The sequence below is a fragment of the Filicampus tigris genome, chromosome 20 (genome assembly GCF_054856515.1).
Source record: "Filicampus tigris isolate MCC_2025a chromosome 20, RoL_Ftig_1.0, whole genome shotgun sequence".
Classification (NCBI taxonomy): Eukaryota; Metazoa; Chordata; class Actinopteri; order Syngnathiformes; family Syngnathidae; genus Filicampus; species Filicampus tigris.
Window position 1 is genome coordinate 5,882,451 of NC_141236.1, and position 24,764 is coordinate 5,907,214.

Sequence of the window (24,764 nt, forward strand, 5' to 3'; positions counted from 1 at the left end):
TTAATTCTTTTTGCAGTATTTTGAAATTTAACTGGAATATTCAATATGTCCAGTGCAAATCAAACTAAAGCTGCACGACATATGAAAATCATCTACCCTAAAAAACTAAACTAGAATGTGTGTCCTGTGGTTTCAACAATATATAATGTGCAATTTAGTGTAGTACCTTCAGGATGTTCCAATTTAGGTCATCTGAGCTGGAAGTGAGGCAAGTAATTTGTATTTTCAATTTTCTCCACTAGATGGGAGCATAAAACTTGTTTTCCCTCTTACTTTCAACAATTGCTAATATCTTGACTACGGTACTCATTGATTTTGATCGTCCCACACTTGACTGTGTACATTTGCACTATTGCCGCATTCCTTTTTTTTAATCCAAATTAGCGCTGAAAACGATAGCATTTCCCCAAGCGCACATGTTGGTTGGCAGCACACTGCTGGGATCACTGGGCTGCTTGTAATCTCCAAGTTAGTGAAAACAGGAAGCTACTGGAAAGAGAACGCTTCCGTCCTGTTTCAACTGCTGCCTGCATCCTGTACTTGGGCATTTATGAACCATCTTTCGACAACATGACATTGCAGATTTGTGCAGCCTACATTTAGAACAGGTACGATTGGCTCGTTCCAAATAGTGAGCCCACACTAATTGCTTGATATTTTACCAAGGTTTGTTGTCTTTATTACAAATATATGGCATGCATCAATATAATGTACATTATTTTACAATCATACTGTTTTGCTTGTTTCAAAACGTTCATTCAACAAAACAATCCGATTAAAAAATTAAAGTTATTTGTTGAATTTGTGAGCTATTTAAATAGGGGGTGGGCTTTAATTACGAACCCAATCAAATGACACAATTTATTTGTTTATTTGCGCGGTTTTCAGGGTGCAGCAGCGTCAGAAAAAAACCAAAAACCCACAGAGCTAACTTTAGCTACATGTTAAAGTCAAAAACGTGTCAGTCCTACTAATCTAGCCCATTGTCAGAGATGATCAGTTTTTGTTTTTTGCATTTCTAATAACCGCCACCGAGTATCTAAGCCCGAGGCTAAAAGATGACGTGTAAAACGGACCACTGATCAAACATGAGCTAAGAACATCATGTTTTATATCTGGTCCTGACCGCTGTCTCCACCAAGATCTAATTTTAAAAGGGGAAGCCAATGTTTACCGCGTAAACAAACTGAATCGCTGTGACCTCCTCAGTATTTAAAGCTTACTGGAATATATGTTTGAGTCACCACCCCTGCCCGCAAGGAAATGTAGTAAACCACGCCCCTCCCTTGGACACAGCTAATATTTAACCTGTTTAAAATCAATATCATCACAGAGACTCTTTGAGAGAAATGGGCTCATCTTCAGTCCGGCGGAGGAGGAGAGATGCAAAAGCTGGAGGCAAACGAAGCGGTCAAAAATAATTAAGTCAACGGGTGATCCTCCAACGTGGGAGGTTTAACCCTAGAATGTGTCTAATTCAGCTTGTTGGTTGCAGTCTGTGTACATATGGTTGAGGGGCAGGAATGCGAGGAAAGAACCAGATTTCCATAGCAATTGGTTACTTCATTCATGAATTTTACATTGAAGCTGCGCCTCTAGGAGCAACAAGTGTCAAGAAGTTGAAGGGGGGGGGGGGGAAAAATTGCCATGTCAAAGCGGGCTTTGAAAATGCGTTGGCGCTTGAAGCTTGAAGTACCACATCACAAGAAAGGTAGTAAACAGGGAGATTTGATGCATCTACAGAAGTACGGCACATAGCAGGACTAAAATGATCACTGGCAACTTACCTTAGCTCTCAGACAGCCAGACTGGATCCACAGAACAAACATGCCGACAAATATATAATTCCCTTCAAAAGTATTGGAACGGCAAGATCAATTCTTTTGTTTTTGTTGTATAATTATGACATTTGGGTTAGGGTTAAAAGTGGAACTTCTGAGAATAAATCAGCGGACCTGAACCCAATTGAGCATGCCTTTGACATCCTGAAGAGGAGACTGAAGGGGGAAACCCACAGAAAAAAAAATGAACAGAGAGGTTGCAGTAAAGGCCTGAAAACGATGCGTGCAGGCTGGTGAAGTCAGCAGGTTTGATGCATTATTGCCACCAAATATTAAATGTTATTCACTTTAAGTTAATTGAATAATGTCTGTTCTAGTACTTTTGCACACACATGGAGATAAATAAAATCCCATGCAATAAAAACTGGACTTCTGAACTATTGTCTCATATTAATCTTTTGATCTGAAATACAAATACTATGAAAGCAAAAGGAATTGAACTTCCTGTTCCAATACTTTTGAAGGGGAATGTAGCTACCATTTATCACAATAAGTGAAAAAGTGGGACCTGTAAATTTTGATGGTTTGCAGTCGGCCGCACAACAGGACCTATTTGCGCTGTTAAAATGGCTTTATGACCCATAACAATGTTTGGATATCGACTGAGCCTCTGTGATAAAATCTGATCTAGTGTAAATCAAAATAAAAGTCAACTGGAGCCTGACTTTGAATCCCGCCAATTATTTTGAGGCCAGCGACGCAGCAGCGAAGGCGCCGCTATTTATGAGCCAATTATGAGTATACGCTTATGTATACAATTAAATAACGGAGCCTTGGCACATTTTGTGGTCCGTGGCATCAGTTTGCTAAACAGGACAACAGCGATTAAGTGAGACATTTTAATTGTACAGAACATTGGAGACGTTCGTTGCACACAAAACAATTGAAAAGCAATGTGTTTTTTTTTTTCTAAAACATGGTCACATTTAATAGCAAATATGTACGTTTTTTTTTCTTCCTGTGCAAATGTCCGCAGTATATTGACACATTAAAAAAAAAAAAAAAAAAAAAAAAGCATTAAAGCGGACGCCAACGCAAACATTTTTTTTTTCAAGAATATGTTCTATGCAAGCCCACGAGTTGAAACACAGCATTCTGATTAATTTTGCGTTTGTGGAATATAAATTAAGCAGCAAAATGCACTCGTTTTTAGCCATCTCTGGGGGCGGCCATTTTGTCTTCCGTCGACAGAAAATGACATCACAACTGCTCACAACGACCAATCACGGCTGACCTGTTTTCTGAATCCGAGCCGCGATTGGTCGTTGTGAGCAGTTGTGATGTCATTTTCAGTCGACACAAGACAAAATGGCCGCCCCCAGAGATGGCTAAATACGAGTGCATTGACACTTATTCCACAAACGCAATAATTATCAGAATGCCCTGTTTCAACTAGTGGGCTTGCATAGAACATATTCTAGAAAAAGAAAATGTTTGCGTTGGCTTCCCCTTTAAGTGTTAAGACTGTCTTAAAAAGAACACAGTTTGGCCTTTTGACAGAAAAAGAAACTATTTAGTGGGTCAGTGTGACTGTATATCACATTGAGGCACTTAGTACCACATCATTTATTTTACGGAGCGTATTTTTGTCCTAACATAAGCTTTCAGAGGAGCGACTGCTGTTTATGATAATGGGAGGCACACTCGTTTCGCTTTTTGGCACATTGAACTCTGAAGCCGAGTTGCAGTTCACCTTCAACGCCCTGTTAAAACAGTACAGTTTCTTCGCTGAGGCAGGCGCCCGCTCTCGTTTGGAGTTCTGCTTGCAATTTTTGACGCTTTGCTTCCGTGGGGCGGCGGCGCTCTCCTGCTGGCCAGGGATCTGACACCAAACAGCCTCCTGTGTTGTGGTTTCTGCGGTTCCTTCATGTCTGTCTGTGTGAGTTGAGTCCTGTGCGGAGGAGGGGCAAAGAGTCTGCGTGAGGGCTGGCGTGCTGATAATTTGGCTCGGCGCTTGTGGCCCGTGATTGGGCTCTGGTGCGTTTGGCTCTGAGCCGGGTTTTTGACTCGTGCGTTGGTTCGAGGCCAAGCCTGCGGATCTGCGTTGCGAGGTCGCCTCTGGGCCGGCGGCGGGGACGCAATACTGACGGTGGCAGCAGGGTGCGGGTGCTTGTGTGGGGTATACGACCCTCCCTGGGCCGCAGTGGTGGAGGTGGGGGGGCGGACAGGGGATGTAGTGCTTGCAGCAATCCGCGCGTGTGCCGACTGGGTCCGGTTTGCTCGACTGTTTTCCTGCAATTGGGACAAGTTGGGGGAGGGGACGCTGAGGCTGAGGACAGGAACGGAGTGTCCACTGTGGGGGTGGTTCCCCACATGAGCAGTCTGCGTTTTGGGGGTACTGGCACTGAGTTGACGTGTTGAGCGTATCTACAAGCCCATTTTTAGGACTGCGTTTGCCAGCTTCCATTTGACTATCACAACGGGCGCGTGAATATTGGGAAGCGCGGTTGTGGGCGTGCACTCCATTGTGACGCCGAGTACAAACCTCATGATCCTCTTGAGGTTTGTCTTCAGTTTTGTGACTTGAAGCCAGCGGCTCCAATTCATAATGTTCCGCCTCTGCGTCCCCGCCGTCCAGCTGGTATTTGCCCAAACCGGAGCTCTTCCCTTCAGGCGGAGCGCCTTCGGACGGGTCCTCGGAGAAAGCCTGACACTGCAGCTTTTTGGGCAGTGGGATCTGGCCACAGGTGCCCTGAGGTCCCAAACAGCGGCACATGCACTGAAAAAAGAAGGTGGCGAAGGCCCAGCTGATGCACATGATCAGCATCATGAACGTGCCCAGCTGGGTGTAGGCCAACACGGTCGAGGGCATCATCATGGCCCCCGCGACAAAAGTTGTCAAGGCAGCCATCGCGATAGCCGAACCCATGCGGCCGAGGGAGAAAATCACTTTTCCCTCGCGGTCCGGCTCCGGAGCAAGCCTGTAGGCCACACCGTAGTGGACGGCGAAATCCACGGACAGTCCGACCGCCACGGAAATGGTGACCGACTCCAAGACGTTCAGCTCCCAACCCAGAAGCACCAGGGAGCCCACGGTGACGAAAATGGTCCCGGCGATGGACAGGATGGCGTATAGGCTGATGATGATGTTCCACGTGGTTATTAGCATGACGCTGAAGGCGACGGCCACAGACAGCGCCATGGCAACCAGAGTGCCGTCAGACAGGCTGTCCTGGAGATCGAAGAATTCCAGGTTGCTGACAAACCAGCCGTGGCTGAGGCCCGCCGGGGCGTGGCGCAGCTCCTCCGTTATCCAGGCGTCCACCTGGATAACCAACAGATAACGTTCAGCGCGATGGGAAAATTCCACACAACTCCCGCAAATACGACTGCAGCGGGTGGTCATTTCAAATTCCCTCTTCCTTCAAATTATGGCCTTGGGCATTTAATTACTCCTACAAAATAATGAAATAAAAAAAAAAAAATGCCAGGTACTCTGGCATTTTTTTTTTTTTCACAATGAGAATTGTATGTATTAAAAAAAAATAGCATATCGTCACTGTCCTGTGAAAAACACCTATATCCATTTTTTCCTACATAGACATCAAATTAACGTGAAAATTAAAAAAGTGTATTTCACAGGACAGCAATAATAATAATAATTTTAGATTGTACTCATTTGTTAATTTATTGGCTTTATTTGTTTACATATTTTTTTAATTTATATCTTATATATTATTTACATCCATATTTATTAATACTTGTATATTACGGCCTTTTAGTGTCTTTATTTATTGTCTACTGTATGTAAAGTGCTTTGTTACAACTCTAGCTGTTATGAAATGCGAAATCGTATTGTATTGTATTGTACATTCCTCGCTTCTTTTTTTTTTTTTTTCTCAATTGGACAGCGCCTCCGACAATCGTTGTAAATGGGGTAGAGTGTCTAATAGAGCAGAGTCCATTATTTGAGGAAACACAAACGTACTAAAGATTAAAAAAAAATGGCTCTGACCTCACAATAGAACTGGTTCATCTTCTCATAGGCCAGCGTGAAGAGGAAGGTGCTCTTAAACTCCAAAACGATGGCCTTGATGGTGTCGTTGATGTCAAATCGAGGTCCAGGGGTCTTGCTGTCCAGGTGGTAGTTTGTACTGCGATCGAGTTCCATGATGGCCCTCTTGATGCATAGCTCAAACACTTCTTGCTTGTAGGGGAAGGTGGATTGACTGCAACAGGGGTAGACGGATGCTTCCTCGCAGTCTTGGTTCTCCATCCACTGTTCAAATAAGGTAAGCGAAAAGTACATGTTTCAAATCCTAAACAAACAAACAAACAAACAAAAAAAGACTAATTGACTTCATGATAGAATTATTCACAAAATTCCCCCCCTGGTGTTGCGTAATCAATTGGTGTATAGGGAGAGGAGGAGCACCGACCTGCTTGAACGTCTCAATGAAGCAGCTGGTGAAGTCCTGCTCGTCTGACTGAAAGACAAAACTCTGGTTTCGAAGCTTCTGGCAGAAATTGAGGATCCACAGCTGAGACGCCGGACTGGCGATGTTGAAGCCGCTGTCCAGCATCAACTTCCCCTTGTTTTTGGGATTCAGGGGGTCTCCGTTATCCACGGGTGTCACACCCCAGATGATGGTGATGGGCATGTGGAGGTCCTCCCCGTGATGCGCTCTCTCAAACATGAAAAGCTTCTTGTACTCGGCGTCGTAGCGCTCGAAAGGGTGAGAGGAACGGAACACCTGAAACTCGGCCAGCTCCAGCGACGGGAGCTTCATCTTGGGGTTGACGCAAACGACATATGCCCCGCCCACTGTGAGCGCAAGAAACCAGAAGAGCCAGAGGTAGCGTAGCTTGATGACAACGCAGGGAAGAACTTTCTCAAAGAAGATTCTTGAGGCTTCCGAGACACTAAACAAGCATTTGCTAGCCTTCTGGCAAAGGCCCGCCACAATCATCCGGATGCGGTAACCGCTTTGCCGGTGTTGGGGCTTGGTACAGGGCAACGCGTTTGGTAGGTAGCGCTCGTGCAACACCACCACGGCTGGCAGCCACGTCACCATGAGGATATAGTTGACCAAGATGGCCGTTCCGGCGTAGATGCCAAAACAGCGGATCGCTGTGATGTTGCTGACAAAGTTGGCGTAAAAAGCGGCAGCGGTGGTAAAGCTGGTGACGAACATGGACAAGGCGGCGTGCTGCAAAGTCACGCCGACCGTTTCCGCCAGCTCGGCATGGGCCTTGTCAATTTTGGTGTAATTCCATACATCGCAAAGCACAAAGGCGTCGTCGGCGCCGATTCCCACCAGGATGATAAGAGCCGTGAGGTTCATGAAAGGAAAAAACTCAAAGTTGAAAACCATGCGGTATAGAAAATAAGACACGATCAGCGAGCTAATAATGGCTATTATTGTCATGAGTGTGATGAAAACCGAGCGCGTGTATACACACATGACCAGCAGGACTATCACGATGGCTATAGCCGGGTACGCCGTGTCCGTAAGGAGGTAGTCCTGAAAGAGGTCGTGTTTAATGCCAAACTCGATCCCGGTGACCGCGGTGACGCCGTCCGAGGAGTTCCAGTTCTCAAAATTATCCAAGTAAATGTTCATCATCGACTCTCCTTTCTCTGTCGGCGAGAAGAGCATGCTATACGTGAGCACAGGTGGAGGAAATTCCAGGCTCTTTGGACTGAGGAAGTCCTTATCGACCAGAAAGTGCAGTATTTGGTAGACGGCGTTATACTTGGTGCACTTCCGGGGCACATTGCCACACTTGAGCTGGTCCTTGCGCTTCAGGGACATGTCCCAGCAATCGGGGCCCAGCGTGCCATTGTGGTAATACTTGGCGCACGAGCGCAAAATCTTCAGCGTGTGCGATACATCGCGCTCGGTAATCGTTTGGCAGGATGACCTATTTGTGAGGGCTGCGATGTAGTTGCCCAGTGTCCAGCTGGGGCAACATGAGGCGTTGTTGGTGCGCTGACAGAGGCTCCGGTAGTCACGGTGAGAGCGCACCTGCGGACAGACCAATGAGAAACGACAGTAAAATAAACACAATGCAGAGGATATAATACGGAGGAGCTATCACATTCTTGTGCTGTTCCTCATTCGTACCCGACTGTTGTCCAGATTACACATGGATTTGATGGCCTGGATGCTCCACAAGTTCTTCCCCTCAGCAGATGAGAAAACCAGTCTGGAATAGGTGGAGCCTGCATGAAGAATCAAGGAGAATTAGATCAGATTAAAGGTAAGCAAAATGTAACAATTTTCCTGTCAGAGACATTATACAATCATTAGTACCATGTAAACCCCTTATATAGACGGGTACTATTTCCCCACACATATATACATATACATACATATATATATACATATACATACATATATATATATATACATATACATACATATATATATACATATGTGTGTGTGTATAATATATATATATATATATATATATATATATATATATATATATATATATATATATATATATATATATATACACACACACACACATATATATATATATATATATATATACATATATATATGGGGTTTACATACACACATATACATATATATACAGATACATACACACACATATACACACACACACACACCCCCACCCACTCCCCCACACACACACATTCATACACACACATATATACATACACACACACACACACACACCCACACACGCACACACACACACAGTGTATATATACATAAAGAGAGATCGAGAGATAGAGATAAAAGAATTGTCTCACAAATGGAAAACTCACCTGGCACATCACAAAAAAACTCCTTACTGAAGTCCCACTCGGCATGGCGTTTTTCTCGATCAAAGTGGTCTTCGGGCCACTTGGGTTCTTGGTGGCTGGAAAGCAACAGAAAATCAATATGATTAGATGATTACATTATTATTAGATCAGCTTATTACCGAGTCAAGGCTCTCAGAGAGACTTTGAAGAAGGAAGCAGAGGTGGGCAGAGGAGCCAAAAATCAAACAGCAGTAAGAGTGTCGTGCTACAGCGAAGAAAAGCTACAACCCTCCTCTGAAGGGGGACAAGGTTGACAGACAAGGGATGAGGTGGGGAAGTTTGCTGACAGAAACAAGCACACAATTATGGCTACAGACAGAAACAGTGAAAGGTGGGGGGGGGGCAATCACAAATTCCTTTTTTTTTTTTTGTCTGCAGGCGGATTCACAATTTGAACTGTCTGGCTTCATTCAGAGTGAGTGGCTTCCCGCATGCAAATAAGACACACAATCAAGCCAGTTGAATCTGATGTGAAAGACACATTTTGTATCAATCAGTTGCAAACTGAGACCGAAGCACAGTACATTGAAAATGTGTCCCCTAAATGAAAAAGTTTGACAATGATGTCTGTGTTTATTCGGGGAGACAGCTGGGTTCGGTTACTTTTTCGCCTGCTCGTCAGCGTATTTGAAGGGATAGTTGGCCAGTGTTGCTTTGTAGCCAGTGTTCTTCACCATGTTGTTCCATGTGACCAGTCGTTGACCGATGGCAGTTCCTCGAGGCTCAAAACCCTTTGAAGAAAAAAAAAAAAAAACCCAGATAAAACCAAGTCATTTTTAATCAACAGGGGGTAACTGCTTATATGCATTTGCAAAAAGTTACACATTTAGATAAAGGTCGCTGTTAGGGATGTAACGATTAATCAAAAATCGATTTGCCCCAGTTAATCGATTAGATTAAACGAAAATCGAGTTGATCAAAGGCACCTAGAAAATGATGTCTTGAAACTTGCGTATTGCATTTGTGGATGGCTGCAGAACCGCACTAGTGCACAGAGACAAGCATGGTAGCATTTTTTTTTTTTTTTTCAAATGGAATCAAATTGAAAATCCGGAACTGAAAATCTAATCGAATTGGGGCTTGAGTGAATCGTTACATAACTAGTCACAGTATAATTTGCCACCATAAAAGGCACAATGATACTCAGCAATTTGAGTAAAACTGTCAAGAGTTTCCTGACAAAGGCTCAATATGTAAAACAAAGCAGAACAACGTGACCGAGACATTGAACAGACAGAAATTAAATGAACAATATGTCGTAATCTGATTTAGATAATTAGAGCGTGAGAGCGGTGAGGCAACTATTTCGGATCTGTACTCACCAAAAGAGGATCAGAGAAATCAGGGAGGTCAGGAACCAGGACACCCACCAAGGCGCAAATGACAATTAGCACTGTGCACACACCGAGCACCACCACTGGCCAATCAGCTATCAGCTCCGAATAGCTGAAAATGCAAGAAGGATACCCTGAATTGATGAAAGATCACAAATTTTGGAGCGGTCCAACATCCTCTAACTGACAAATAATTGATATGGACACATACTGTATCGGATTTGCATTAGGGTGCTGTGTAACTGAGAAATGATGAGATGCAGTCTGCTGGTTTACGAAGGCCAGGTACAGACAGACACAACTCCCACAAGATAACTCATGACTCACTGCTGAGGAATGACAGCAGTGATGGATGGATGACGGGAATAATGTGGGGAGGGGGGGGGGGGGGGGGGGTTGACGGAGGAGGAAAGACAGTTTTGCAATCCAGACCATCAACAGGAGACTTTGTTTTTGGCAGGCCTTACCTTTTGGGGAACCGAAAGGGCCATGCAGGGCTGAAAAAGAAAATGAGACAGATAAATAACGTTTACATTTTCATGTCAAAGCAGCGGCCAATCCCCCAAATATTTTGCAAGAGTTTGGAGGAGGAGAGAACTATTTATTTATCATGCCTTTTGCTCCCAACACGGACAATAGCACATCCACTGCAGTGCAAAGTGTGCAGTGGAAAACCATAAAAGCTATTTGTTCGGACAATGTCGAACAAAACAGCCTTAGCGCACTTTGCCAAACCTCTTTGAAATTTTAAATGGCACATGTCTAATTTGTCTCGTGTTGACAGGTGCTGCTTCCTGTGTGCCCCTTTTAAGGGAAAAAGTGAATAAATACACTGAAAACCTTGGTTGCTCCCTCTGTCCAACTGCTACCTCTTCCCCTGGCTTCTGTCTTATTTTCTTTTGTCTGTGTGACTTTCACTGTTTTTCTATTTACCTGTGGGAGTCTTTCTGGATCACTGGACTAATTAATAAGGTAAACACAGGCTACAGGCTACTCACTCAACGCTGTGCTGACAGAGTAAAGACGGCAAAAATGTCGGGGGAGGGGTTACCGAAGCATGTGTGGGACTACGGGAATGTGTCAGGCCTCGTACACTAAATTTGGGTTTACCCAAATTATCATGACAATCCTTTAATACGGATTCAAAACAGGGATTCTAGAACCCGGAAGACAAACAATGATTGCTGATGTAAAAACATAGTTTGTTGATTAAATGATATGTTCTTTGTTTCAGTTGACCCAAAGACTTTCTAACCATAGGGCGAAAAAAAAAAAAAAAAAAAACAAGCAAAAGCTAATCACAACTTCCCTTTCTAAATATGGGCGGATTGAGTCATTAGCAGCAGAAAAGGTAACGATCGGCGAACAAGTGAAATGAATTAAGTACTTCAATCATTTTGATGTACAATTTAGGGATGCTCGATTATGAACATTTATTTTTATAATATAAATATATTTTTATATTTATTTTTTGTTACCAAACAAGTGAATGTTTAAATTTGAAACACTATAGTTATACAAGTTCCTTTTGGACCAAACTAAATTCATATAATTACTTATAAAATAAAAAAAAATAAAAAAATGTGTGCAAATTTATGAATTCAAGTATGTAAACAAAGTGAGAGTGTGTTGGATGTAAACGCATGTTAATAATCGTTTTTTTACGATGATGCCAATTTTGTAATCGTGGAGTGTAGTAATTGCAATTGCATTTCGATTCATTGCGCAGCCCTAGTACAATTTAGAAAGCACACATTTGTGACCTTATACAACGTGCCCATGGACACAAGTCCGTTTGTCTAGGAAGGTTTCAGATGCTGTGGAACGCACACTGTCAGACAGGTGGGCAAATATTCCATGAAAAGGCCTTCAAAGTTGGAGCAATTAGTGTCAGCAATAAGGCCTCCCCTAGCCCTGATGTTTGTCTTGCTGGAACGCTGCACATGATTAGCTTTTGAGCAAGCCATGAAATAGGCGACGTGCACCCATTTTAAAACGTCATTACAAGAGCGGGCAGAAAAGCATGGCCCGCTGCCAGACAAGTAATACATCAGTGCCAACAATTTGAAAGCCAGTCAAGAAATGACCACACCCCCCCAATCAGGAACTAGTTCTGTTTTTCTGTCCATCAATTTTTTTATGGGGAGGTGCCTTGTGTTTTCAACACACTTCAGAAGACGTGATGTTTGATCAAAATCCAATACCAATACCAAAATCTGATTCAGAGGGGGGATAATGACGATTCCACGAGCCCGTGGCTGATAGCGGCCCCCGAGAAAATATTGTTTTCAATTTGCGGCCCCGTTCACGTTGAGCTTTATTATGCTCACCCCTATCGCTTACGTGTTTCGACATTTTCCTTCCATCTTCACGCACCATGTTCTTCTCCCTCTTTGTGAGACCCCCCCCCCCCCCGTCATACAGCATATAGGACAAAACCCGTAAAGATAGCAATCGTAGAGTAAACACCTGTCCATAAAGGCAGGATCAAAGAGTGACATACTGTCAACATTCTTCTTTCTCAGAAGCTTGCCGGGCCTCAGCACGATTTTTTTTTTTTTTTCTTAGCTTACTGCTTCTGTCTGTTAAATTGATCACTGCATTTTGAAGATAATCTCTAGTAAAGTGACACCCTGTAATTACAGGTAAGGTCATTTCTGGAGAATAACGCACTCAAATTATATACGCACCCTGAAAATAGCCCTTCAAAAGCTTTCTACTGAAAAACAGTCATGCGTAATTTGCTTCAATTAAAATATAATTCTAGTACATCCGCTTTGCCAACGACTCCTACTGTTATCATGCTTTGTGCCAGCAGGGTTCACTGCTGCTCAATAATCAATCAACATTATTGATTGTGATTCTCTCTGTCCTGGAGTGGATATTTTGGGATAAAAAGGTGTTCCAGAACAGACAATACACACAGTACTATGGTCTTGGGAAACATGTTCTGGATGATACCAAGGCCTTAAAAAAATACAAGAATTATACACACTTCAACAAAAACATGTATTTACTCTCTCGGGTACAGTGTAAAGTTGTCGAATAATGTGGAACAGTTGTTCTCAACCTTTTTTCATAGAATTTTGATTTGTGATTTTTTTTTTCCAGCCTAGTAGCTCCTAAACAACACAAAGCATTTTTGGATGGGGGGAAAAAAAGAAAGACTTTTAACTTGTGCTGTCACACGGGTAACTAATTAATCGCAAAAATTTCCATAATTAATCGCAATTAATCGTATTTTTCAACTACAATTTTTTACTAAGCTCGGAACTGATATTGAGTAAAATCTTGGAATTAATATGGAAAACAAAAGTATATTTTGATTCAAAGACTGTTCTAATAGCTTTTTGGGATTTTGAATATGATTTTTTTCCTGGAAAATACAATTGTTGAACGATACACCAAAGACGTACAACAAATATGATATTTGAACTTCGCTTTGCAAAGTGCGCAAATAATTTTGGATTTCTCCAATAAGCCATCGAGCAACTTTTTAAAGTAAAACTACGTAAAAGTCCATCTTGGCGACACTGACTCTCCTCTAAGTTTGGCTACAAAGTGAATACAGGGAAGCTGCCACAGGAAGTCAATAAAACTGAGTTAACCGAGTTAATTTTTTTTTGTGCGTTATGAAATTTAAATTAATCTCCACAGTTAATGCTTTAATTTTGACAGCCCTACTTTTAACAGAGTGCTGTGTGAGAATGTTGTAGTATCGGAGCTTTTTTTTTTTAAAACAAATTTTTCAACCCTTTAAGCGGCAAAGTGCCAAAATTTAAACAAGCAACATTTACAGTGAGTCTTTATCGCTAACCATTTCCAAGCGACAACCTTTTGAAATAATGATATCAAAATCGAATATTTGATTGAAAAAAAAATGTTGGAGAATGAAGAAAAGGTGCAATCATTGAATATGTTTATTTTTATGTTTAGAGGTATTTTGTTGTCATTTTGAAATTCCATTCGCTAGTTTACAGGGCAGTTATGTTTTATCTGGTCAAATAAAGCGGCTGTAGTTGCTGAAGAGAAGATACCCGTTCAGGCAAGTAAGCAATCGGTTCAACATTAAAGAGTCGAAATACACGATGCCACATCTGCTCCCCATTCACAAAAGGAATGAGAAATAGGGGTGGGGGCAGGGGTGTGTTTAAGGAGGTAAAAGGAGGATATGAATATAAAAGAAAAACTGAAGAAAACATGGAATAAATGTTTGGAGGAATGAGCCACAGATGCTTTCAAGTTGAGGTACTGGATGACATCCAAGTGAATTCAAGTGAAGAAAATTCCAAGTGAGAAATTAAGGATAAAAAAAAAAAAAAACTACCATAAAATGAGAACATGTGTAAATAATTCTCTTGTATAAATTTTTCTCCCACTACCTCCCCATCTTCGCAGCATTTTAAATATACTGTAGGATTATACAAATGATTATGCGTGCCATTAAATAGTCCCAGTTTCAGATGTGGAGACGGACTGTGGTTTTCGAGGAAAAGTCAACTCCCTCCTCACTAAATATGGATCACTTGGAAAAACAGAAAGGTTTGCCAACAAATGGCTTTAATACTAGCATGCTGCTTTGACAGGCAAACGCATGGTGCTGTGTGTGTGTGTGTGCGCGCGTGTGTGTGTGTGTGTGTGTGTGAGTGTATGCACAGTGCCTTTTCATTGAGGCCTGTAAGAGATCTCATGAGTGTTAAAATACTGTAGCTCATACTTAAAAGCTGCAGACCAGGGGTGTCAAACTCAGTTGTACAAAGGGCTATTTTAGGTCACGGCTCAAGCAGAATAATCTTTTCTTGAACAGACTAAAACTAAGCCTCGTTGAAAATAAATGTGACTCAATCCAGACATGACACAATATCATTCCCCTTCTTTAAAAAGAAGAAAGAAAATGAATTTCAATTCTAAAGTTTCTTTCAAAATTTTTCTTTGCTTTTCAGCCATTAAGTCACAGCTGGATACTTATTTTCTTGACAAGAGGTTTCTTTATGTTTGGGGCTAGGTGTCAAGATAATCACGATGAGGTTAGGGAAGCAGCAGTGGGCGTTTCTGAGCATCCTTTGCTGTAGTTACAATTGTCATATTGGGATGTTGTCATGCATCATTGTGTTATTCTGCAGATATTCACAAAAGCGTACAGTTAAAAGACTGCTACTTAAAGAGGAAGTCAACGCAAACGCAAAAATGTTTTTTTTCAAGAGTATGTTCTATGCAAGCCCACTAGTTGAAACGGGGCATTCTGATAAATAATGCATTTGTGGAATAAGTGTTAATCCACTCATCTTTATCCATCTCAGGGGGCAGCCATTTTGTCACTTCCGTCGATTGAAAATGACATCACAACTCCTCACAATTGCCAATCACAGCTCAGATTCAGAAAACAGGTCAGCCGTGATTGGTCGTTGTGAGCAGTTGTGATGATATTTTCAGTCGACAGAAGACAAAATGGCCGCCCCGTGAGATGGCTAAAAAACGAGTGCATTTTGCTGCTTAACTTATATTCCACAAACGCAAAATTAATCAGAATGCAGTGTTTCAACTAATGGGCCTGCTGGGAACATATTCTTGAAAAAAATATGTTTGGGTTGACCTCCGCTTTAAGCCGGTGGTGAAGACTTTGATGCTATTTATCAAACGGTTGCGCGGGCAGAATGTAATTGCACACTGGGGATTTGACACATGATATAGATAAACATACAAGCAACAAGAAACAAAATACAACAAAAAACACCATGACACATACCTAATTCCAGTTGGATGTGGCGAACTCTGGAGGTGCTCCTGCCACGGCTGATGACTGTGATGGTGTCGACAAAGTGGGGCGGCAGAGTGTGTGAGATGAGGCCGGGGGTGCGAGTAAGTGCAGGCGGGTGGACAGCAAGAGCAGGTCCGAGGGCTCCTGGTGTGAGGAACCAAGCCAGGCCCGTGGCCCGTGCCTGCAATCTGGAAGAGAGGGCACTCCTGCTGACCACAGGGGCAGCAAAAGGAGTGGAAGTGACACTGCTGGCAGCAGAGCGGCGAGGCCTGGAGACAAGGGGACGACGGTGATCGTGTGGATGAAAGGTGGCGTTTGGCTAGCGTTTGAGGGTCCGCGACGGCGGGGGAAGTTGCGGTGGCACTCGGGTGGGGGAGCGTCCGAAGGGTTCCGTTCTGCTTGACAACTCCACCATTTTGGGTCGGTCTGTTTGTTCTCTGTACGTGCGATCTTGGCTTCTTTTGCAGCTGTCTACATGCTGCATTCTTAACTGAGGCTTCTTCATCCCCCTCTGCTGAAAGGTCATCACCGTTTGAGGGAGTTGGAATAGGCTCCTGGAAATTGCTGTCCTGCGCACTGGTGTTTGAAGGTGCATTTCCACCAGGACCAAGAGGATGACATTCACTGCTGGGGGCCAGAGGGTCATCAATCGCGTCGCTCAGGGCCATTGTCTTCTCCCAATGGGTCTGGCTAGAATACTGTCACTCCTCTGGGGTGGGGAAAAAAAACAAAAGTGAAAGACATAATATGTTGGTTTGGTTTCCCAAGATAACTATAACCTGAGAAACTCTAGCATAGTGGATTGGAGTAAGGGGGCTAACAATAATGAGGAAAACAAAACAAAGATATTGTAGGTTGTAGACGAGCCCTTAAAGGGGAGGTCAACGCAAACATTTTTTTTTTCTTCAAGAATATGTTCTATGCAAGCCCACTAGTTGAAACAGGACTTAGGACTATAGTTTATTGTATATTTATGGTTTAAGTTATTAGCATAGACGATTGGAAACATTTTTTGAGGGGAGGCATCAATTTCTAAAGTTCGTTCATTATTCACGGCAGGGATCTGTCCCTATCCCCACTAAATTACGGGGTTTACAGTATCTCAAGTATGCTAGGATGCTGTTGCACACATAACTGGAAGTAAATAATTAACTCTCAAAACACTGCTTTGTCTCTTGCTGATCCCAAATCCACACAGACTAGCCTTACCCGTAAGAGGCAGGCAATGTGTCAAAATGGTTGGCTTGGAAGCTCAAGAGCAGCCTGCCTTATAATAAAACCTTAAACGCTGGCAGACTAAGCCCGCAGTTTTTCGCCTTCTAACTATCTCACTGTCCTGAGTAAAGTTATATACCAGAGACTTACTACCAATAATATGCCTGTTAAAACCCAGCCTCCAATACATGGTGATATTAAAAGCTTTGAACTGAGGGTTGATGATGTGGAAAATCTCAAGATGATTCAGACCTCAATTATAACTGTGGGGCTTTAAACAGGGTATGTCACATCTTAAATAAATCTTGGCATGTCATAGAAGGGCACAATTATATTTTTTTTAACCTGGCACTGCATGACCCCACAAGCTACGGTCGAATAGGATGTCTTGAGACCGACAACTGAGTTTTATGTAGATATGATTTATTTATATAGATATGATTTGTGTTAACTCATCTGAATAAAACCAACAAGTGGACATTTAAAATATTCACCATCCCTTCAGTATCACCTACAACCATGGAGATGAGGCTGAGATTTGTTATTTCTTTTCCCCTAACGCAACAGAAAGCCAGGCCAAGACGTTTGGCGCGATTCCCACAAGTAAGTGGTTAGGAATGACGCGGCTGATGACGACGAATCTTTCCAACAATATCTCATGAGAGGTTTTTGATTCGCGGGAGTGGGAGTGACCTTGGGCGAGAGCGAGCTGCAGTTGAGGCACCTGGCATCCCTTTCATTTAGGCTAATATGCAGTAATTACAAGGCCTCAGTCAGGAGATGGTTAATACACCCAGTTCACATCAACATGCACGCGATACATACTCTTTGAAAATGTTTCTAGTTGTCAAGAGAGACTATGGGCATATTTGACCCCGCTGTTAAACCCCCAAAGGTCGCCTTTTACGGCTGGGCTGTTTAAAATACCAAACTGGGGCAACAGCACTGACACTTACGGTTGTTGTTGCGAATTTTGGCTCGTCCCATCAGAGGAAGATGAGGCAAACACAAACTGGCAAAATGTTCTTTTGTAAACTTTTGGTGGGATTTAATTGAGGGGAACAGATATTTTGGAATAGTTATTACACCTACACTCAAAATGAAATAGTGTGCCGCGAAGTACTGTCACAAACACTCAAATTAGTGTCCTGCCAGTAACAAAGCTACACTAACAAAGGCAAATAATATATTTAAACTTTTTGTAGAATAACCAAGGAAAAACACTAGGTTGGTCACAAAACTACTACGTACAAAAGGTGAGCGTGCACCTTCGTATTTGGGTGGCAATATTTTGCAGCGACAGAAAATTAAGTTTAGGGTTTGGGAACAACGGGGTGCGGGTGTTTTTTTTTTTACTTAAAGTGGAAGTCAACCTCCCAAAAATTCTTTGCAATATGTTCTATGCACCTTCACTAGTCTAAACATGGCATTCTGATTAATACTGTTTGAGGAATATGAGTTTAGCAGCAAAATCGACCCGTTTTTAGCCCATCTCAGGGGGCGGCCATTTTGTCACTCCTGTTGACTGAAAATGACATCACACTTTCTCAGGGCTCAGGTAACAACCAATAACGGCTCACCTGTGTTTTGAAGCTGAGCCATGATTGGTTGTTATCTGAGCCCTGAGCAACTGTGGTGTCATTTTCAGTCAACAGACGTTACAAAATGGCTAAAACCGGGTGTATTTTGCTGCTTAACTCATATTCCACAAACGCAATATTCATCAGAATGCCATGTGCCGACTAGTGGACCTGCATAGAACGTATTCTTGTAAATAAGTTTTGGGGGTTGACTTCCACTTTAAGATGACTAGCCAAACACTAAATCAAAACTTAAAAACTTGTTTCTAAAACAATTTCACCTTAAGTGGTCTGTTTGACTCATGCATGCTCCCAGTTCCACAGTGCCAATCAAATAACTGGAAACTAGACAATATTTGCTTCTTTTTATTTAGGATTAAATATAATTCTTGCGCAACACCACTATGAAACAATTCCACAATCACAAACTGACACAAGACACACATAAACGAAGGCACGTCATCAACATCATGTCTACACAGCTTCTGCGCACATTTAAGTCTCCTTTGGGGGATTGCCCAGCAAGACAGCGCCACGAGACGTGAAAAGCAGCCCCATGCAAACGAAACACACGCCACTATTGCTATTGCTTCACAACCTACCGTGTGAGGTGGGTTTGTCCCAACGCGTACTCCTTGCAACACGCGGCGCCTAATTGGCGACACCAAGAAGAAAAAAAAAAAAAAAAAAAAGTCTTCGCGTGCGGCGCAAATATCCGCAGACTGAACAAACAACGACAGCCCGGAAAGACAGAGGCATGTCATACTAGCAACGGCAGTGTGTCCTGTCCACACACCACCTTTTTCTCGGGAGGGCGGGAGGGAAGGCTGGCAGGAGGCGGTGGGCTGGGACTGCGTGGACCGCAACTCACTGATAGGACCGCCGCAGTCTCGGCTTTAACCCGCTCACTGCCATGCAAATCATCCACTAGTGTGCCCGGAGAAATCATGCCGGGTGCTGCAAAAAATGATCCAGTTTCACTTCATTTGTCGAAAAAAAACATTACAACTGAATCTTTGTTCATTAATGTACGCCAGGGACGTATTGTGACAGGCAGAAAACAAAACAACAACAAAAAAAAGATATTCCCTTAGATCAACATACCTGTCAACTTTTTTTCTGTATTTTATACGTTTTTTGATCATTTCAAATTGTTTACGCCGTATAACAATTTTTGTACGGGGGGGAAAAAAATAAAAACTCTTTTGCTAGACCGATCTCGTCTTGCCCATTTCGGCTCTAAACCGGAGCGTCCGTTAGCGATTCCGACTGCAAACTTCGGCCGACTTTCACTAGTGCCCCCCACACACACTACCACCACAAACACTGTGTAAGATTCTATATAGATACTGTGTAAGATTATATACAGAAATGTACGGGCAAATTACAACTTTTGTAAGATTCAGTACAGCCTGGGGTTGACAGGTATGGATCAAGGCTGGGCAATTAATTTTGCAAAGGGGCCACATAGGAAACAGGAACGCTCGTATTTAGAAACAACGCACTGTTGTTTTTTCATAAATTGCTACATGTGTAGATATGGTATGCATTGTTACGTATAAACTCTAAATTTGATAAAAGTGTTATCAGGCCAAAAATCTTCATGGCCCTCTTCCCTACACCATGCAGGAAATAAGAATGTTTTTAACATTGGGACCATTGTTGTCATTTTTGCACAAACAAAACAAACTACAGTACATCATAAAGAATCAAAACATGTTTTCATTTCAGAATGCTTATTATTAACTGCAATACAGAGCAGAATTTAGTTTCGACTATTTGCGCGCTTCGAATCCTGAACTCAAACCGGCCACTCAAATGCGCAACAGAAATCAAATAAAAAAAAAAGAATCCGTGTATTTCATCTCCACCGGTCGTGCACTTTTCTAAAAGAAAACTCATGGAGCATGTAAATAAATTCTGTTGGCATGTAAATAAATTCTGTCGGCAAAAATATTTTCTCAGCGGGGGAGACGTTTTATCACCGAGTATGCTCGGAAGGCAGAGGGCCATACCTGGCTTTAATTCCAGCTGTCTGCCAGGATTAAGGCACAGTTCATATAGCAAACAGTAATCATCTGCAGTCGTGAGGCATTCTTCCGCATCTGGCCTCCAGGCCAGTCAAAGCCCAACAAGTCATTTAGTGCTTTGTGATCATCCCGAATAATAACACTGATAGCAAATGCACTGATGCATGCTGACGTCCTTACCTTTCCCCTTACCACGAGAATCACATGTGGCAGTATAACGCCAACGCAGGGGTTTGCCTGCATGGAGCCAAAAACTGCAAACCACATCAAAGGCCATACTGTGCTTGCAAGGACAGAGGCCCAACAGGAAAAGCCACAGGCCCTTGAGACGACTGCGCACAACTCATCAAAGTGACGAGGGCAGCAGACGAAAACACAAATATAATCCAACAAATTTGGGTGATTTGAAATTATATGAACCGTTTCCTCTTTGCATTGCAGTGTATTGTCATAACATACGGACAGATGAAACGTATAAAGCAAATTGGAAGACAATGAAAACAGAATTAAGCGGATTAGGACCAACGTTTCTTTTTTTTTTTTTTTTTTAATCATATTGATAGCTGAATACATTTAAAAATCACAGCCCATTGGCTTGAAGTACAAATGAAGGATAGGGGAAGAAGAGCAAAAACCTAAATTGATCCCCAAGCAGCTCTGCTCAAATTGCTTCCTGGTTTCTGTCGAGCTAAGATTCAGAATCGGAGGAAATTCTATCCCTTTGACACCCTTGCGGTGAGAACGGACGTCTCCCACCCAATTAGCGTTAACACCCCTCACATCTGCCGACGAGGACTCAATGGGGCAGAGGAATGACTGAAAGTAGATGGAGAATTAAGAGTTGTTACCCAACTACAGTTAGTAGAAGTAGTGGTAAAACTAAGGGTTTTACACAAAACGACAACTTTTTTTTGGTTTTGTTTGGGACCTGGATAATTGAAAAGTGTCATGCACAGACAACAATGCTTTTCCAATGATTCCTGCACACACGGACTTGCAGATGATTTAAAATGCTGTAATATGCATGCCGGCCAATATTTGGCAACAGCACAAACGCCATTGCTTTTTTCCCCCCCAGGATGAAACTATTTTTGAATATGTGAGTATTGAGTTTCACCTGAATACGATGCAGTAAATGTGCACTCGAATGGGCTTGGGCTTTCACTTGTGTAGCGAGGTACTTAACAGAGGTGAGCATTTTGCTCAAGTTTGCCAGTCCAATAAAAGGTCCAAAAGACGAAAAATCCATCTATCCATCATCTAAACCGATTTGATTAAAATTACATTTATTTGCCAATCTATTGAACTGTAAGTGAGAGCCTGCTACCGCACTAACTCTTAAAAGCTTTTCCTTTAAAGTTTTGCTTTCCTTAACCAGAATCCCGAGTCACATTGTTGCAAAAGTGACAATCCCGGTCCTTGTGAAAACTGAAATGAATTCCCATTACAATAAAATACTGTTTTTTTTTTCTCATTAAAATCGTATTCTTTTTCTTCTTTTGCCTTTTAGTGGTTGACATACAAGTTTTGGTGCATTACTGCCACCTTCTGAAAATGAACTGTAGGGGCTGCAAAATACAATTTCACAACCTCCAAAGCCCACTCTTCACAAAAAATAAAAAATAGAAATGCAAAACAAAATCACAAGAACTTCTCTGTAACACTGTCTCGATATTCAAAGCTACTATACTAATTCTTAGTCAGCCTGAGTAACTCATGATTCTCTCTTTGGTGCAGTTATTTATTTATTTATTTTAAGCGCTGCTATTATTTAATTGGTTATGAGCATGCACAAAGCCAAATCCGGCCCTTTTTTTTTTTTTTGAGTCATCTCATTTGGTGTCATGCATGACTTATAAGACTTCTGATTATCATCATAAAATAAAAAATTGTAACCTTAAAATATTGGGAACAGCAAAACTTGATAGAACCCAATGGAATAAGAATAAACAGCAAGTATTTGTTCGATAGTCCCATATTATAGGGTTTCAAAAGTTTAGGGGGTTTTTTTTTGCAATAAATCTCCTTCTCTGTGTCTATAAGGTACTACATAACATACATCTCATCACAATAAATAGTAGTTGGTTGTGCTCCTCTAATTATGAGGGGCCAGACTAAGCCAAGCCAAAAATGCCAGGGCAAAAATTTTTTTTTTTTGATACCAGTCTTTCCCTGCATACAGTATACAGCATGCTAGATGAGTGCCTAGTTTTAATACACATTTTTGGCAAGGAAAGTAAACCAGACCACAAGATCAGACTTTAGCATGCCCTGCTGCCACGTGTTACTTACAACACCTCCGTAAATCCTCTCAGATGGATGGCACTCGTATTTATGGATGGAGATGATATTATTCAGCCTAGACAAGTTTATTTCGTGCAGATTCCACCATTGAAGTGGTTGAGCATGTGGATAAATCACTACTTTGCAATGTATAAATGGGTATCAGGTCTTTGGCAATGATTAGTAAGATCGACTGCGTGACTGGCTTCCACCTGGCCGGCTTGTCGAAAGCAAAACAATATGAAAAGGATGATGCTCATGTTTTCTGTTTCTTAGCAGGAGTTTTTGGGCTCCCTTCTGAGTCCCGTGCGGTGCAACATTTGCTGCTGTTTTTCTCCGTTTCAAATGTTGAAGTAATTAGTTCTTGCTACTCCCTTTGGTCGCAACGGCCTTTTAACATATTTGCGTCGGGACTGTTTTGGGGGGGGGGGGGTGACACGGGCCGATTTTATTATAATTAAAAGCAACTTTTTAAAGTTACATTTCGTTTGCTGTGATACAGTATACTTTTGGAAAGAGGCATACGTTATCCAGATGGCCGATCCGTCTGGTTCTTATCATGATGCAACATACAGATAAAAGCACACCACAGACAAGAATAAAAGCGGTTGAAGCCGTTGGCTGGACTTGAAGAGACTGGCAGAATAGTTTAGCGGCACTTCTAGTCAACATTCTTCTCTGATGTGTTGACTGGCACCTCAAAGGTGAGAATGACATCACATGCACATGTTCAGTCATATAAGTTGGCAGGTGCAAAAGCCATAGGCAGGGGGCTATGTGATGATTGAAGATGATAAAGTGACCCAATTTGGTATGGTTTTAAGAGTAATAGTATACAGCTCAAAACAACCGCTAGCTTAATATAGACGTGACAATTTACAATTACGATAATTGATTTGTACAGTGGGTATAAAAGGTCTGCACACGCCTGTTCCCCTTAATATGACCTATAACCCGTATACGGCTCAAATCATCCCCCCCCCCCAAAAAAAACAGTATTTTTTTCTCTTTTCTTTTTAGCAGAAGCCTCAAGGTTTTGTGCTAACGTTTGGTATTTGGAACTGGTTCATAATTATGTCCAACTTAAATAAAGCCCCAGTTGCAGCTGAAGAAAAGCAGTCCAAAATGATGACGCTGCCAAAATCATACTTCACTCCAAGTACGGTGATTGATTCGGTACTTGGCAGGTGTCTGTCGACTCCCATTTAACATGAGTTTGAATGTGATTGGTTAATTGTGAACACACATTCCCAGTTATAAGATTTTGCACACTTGTGCAATTACATTATCTCAGTTGATTATTTTTACTTCCCCTCTCTAAGGGGTGTTTTTTTTCAATTGAGGTTTGCACATTTAAAGGTGACAATGGTGGAAAAAGTTTTCAAAAGGTTTATCTCTGTCTCCCCCCAGTATAACAAAAAACTGCCACAAACTGATACATTTGATTTATATTTATACACTAAAAGATTAGATTAGGATAACAAGATCACAAAAGTAGGAAATAGCCTCTTTGATTTCAAATATTTACCTCGCCTCAATGTGTACTTTTTCCAAAGTTTGAACATCCTGTGACTAATGGAAAAAAAAAAAAAAAAAGAAATGCTTGCTTTTCTTCTTCCCAATATTTTGATTTTAATATTATACAAGTGCACTGAAAAACTGGGGGGAAAAAAAAATATTCATGGAATGAGTAATTCCTTCCATTCACATCAATCTGAATCAAAACTTTATAATATTGCTCATAATATTTTATGAGTCATGGCATAATACTGGGAAAGTTACAGACCTCACTACTCTCATTAGCTGAACTTGTTTTGCAAAGTCAATGGTGAGCGGCTATTATTTGGCAGTGCAACAACATGCATAGAAATTAGGAACAGACTTGTATCACTTCAACAGACATTTGGCAGATTTCTTTGTTTTTGTTCAGTATTCTATTATG

The 24,764-nt window shown here is 42.0% G+C and overlaps 1 protein-coding gene and 1 long non-coding RNA gene across 4 annotated transcripts in view; one reads left to right on the forward strand and one right to left on the reverse strand.

Moving 5' to 3' along the window:
• The first annotated feature begins 472 nt into the window (after positions 1-472).
• LOC147127998 (uncharacterized) lies at positions 473-9,392 on the forward strand. Its single transcript, XR_015084012.1, has 5 exons — positions 473-608; positions 5,828-5,922; positions 5,996-6,073; positions 6,202-8,045; positions 9,001-9,392. It is a non-coding gene; the product is annotated as an uncharacterized LOC147127998 (long non-coding RNA).
• The window catches only part of disp1 (dispatched homolog 1 (Drosophila)), a 36,569-nt gene continuing 14,997 nt past the window's right edge, over positions 3,193-24,764 (reverse strand). Inside the window, exons 4-13 of one of the 3 annotated variants that reach the window (XM_086019530.1) lie at positions 19,112-19,466; positions 15,703-16,423; positions 10,424-10,453; positions 9,945-10,068; positions 9,226-9,353; positions 8,584-8,678; positions 7,910-8,007; positions 6,221-7,810; positions 5,797-6,060; positions 3,193-5,106 (exon numbers count right to left, since the gene is read on the reverse strand). In XM_086019530.1, the coding sequence (XP_085875656.1) occupies positions 3,433-5,106; positions 5,797-6,060; positions 6,221-7,810; positions 7,910-8,007; positions 8,584-8,678; positions 9,226-9,353; positions 9,945-10,068; positions 10,424-10,453; positions 15,703-16,382 (4,683 nt within the window). In that variant the 5' untranslated portion in view covers positions 16,383-16,423; positions 19,112-19,466 and the 3' untranslated portion in view covers positions 3,193-3,432. Of the gene's footprint in view, positions 5,107-5,796; positions 6,061-6,220; positions 7,811-7,909; positions 8,008-8,583; positions 8,679-9,225; positions 9,354-9,944; positions 10,069-10,423; positions 10,454-15,702; positions 18,164-19,111; positions 19,467-24,764 lie in introns of those variants that run through there. The other 2 variants (XM_086019528.1, XM_086019531.1) reach the window with 2 other exon arrangements.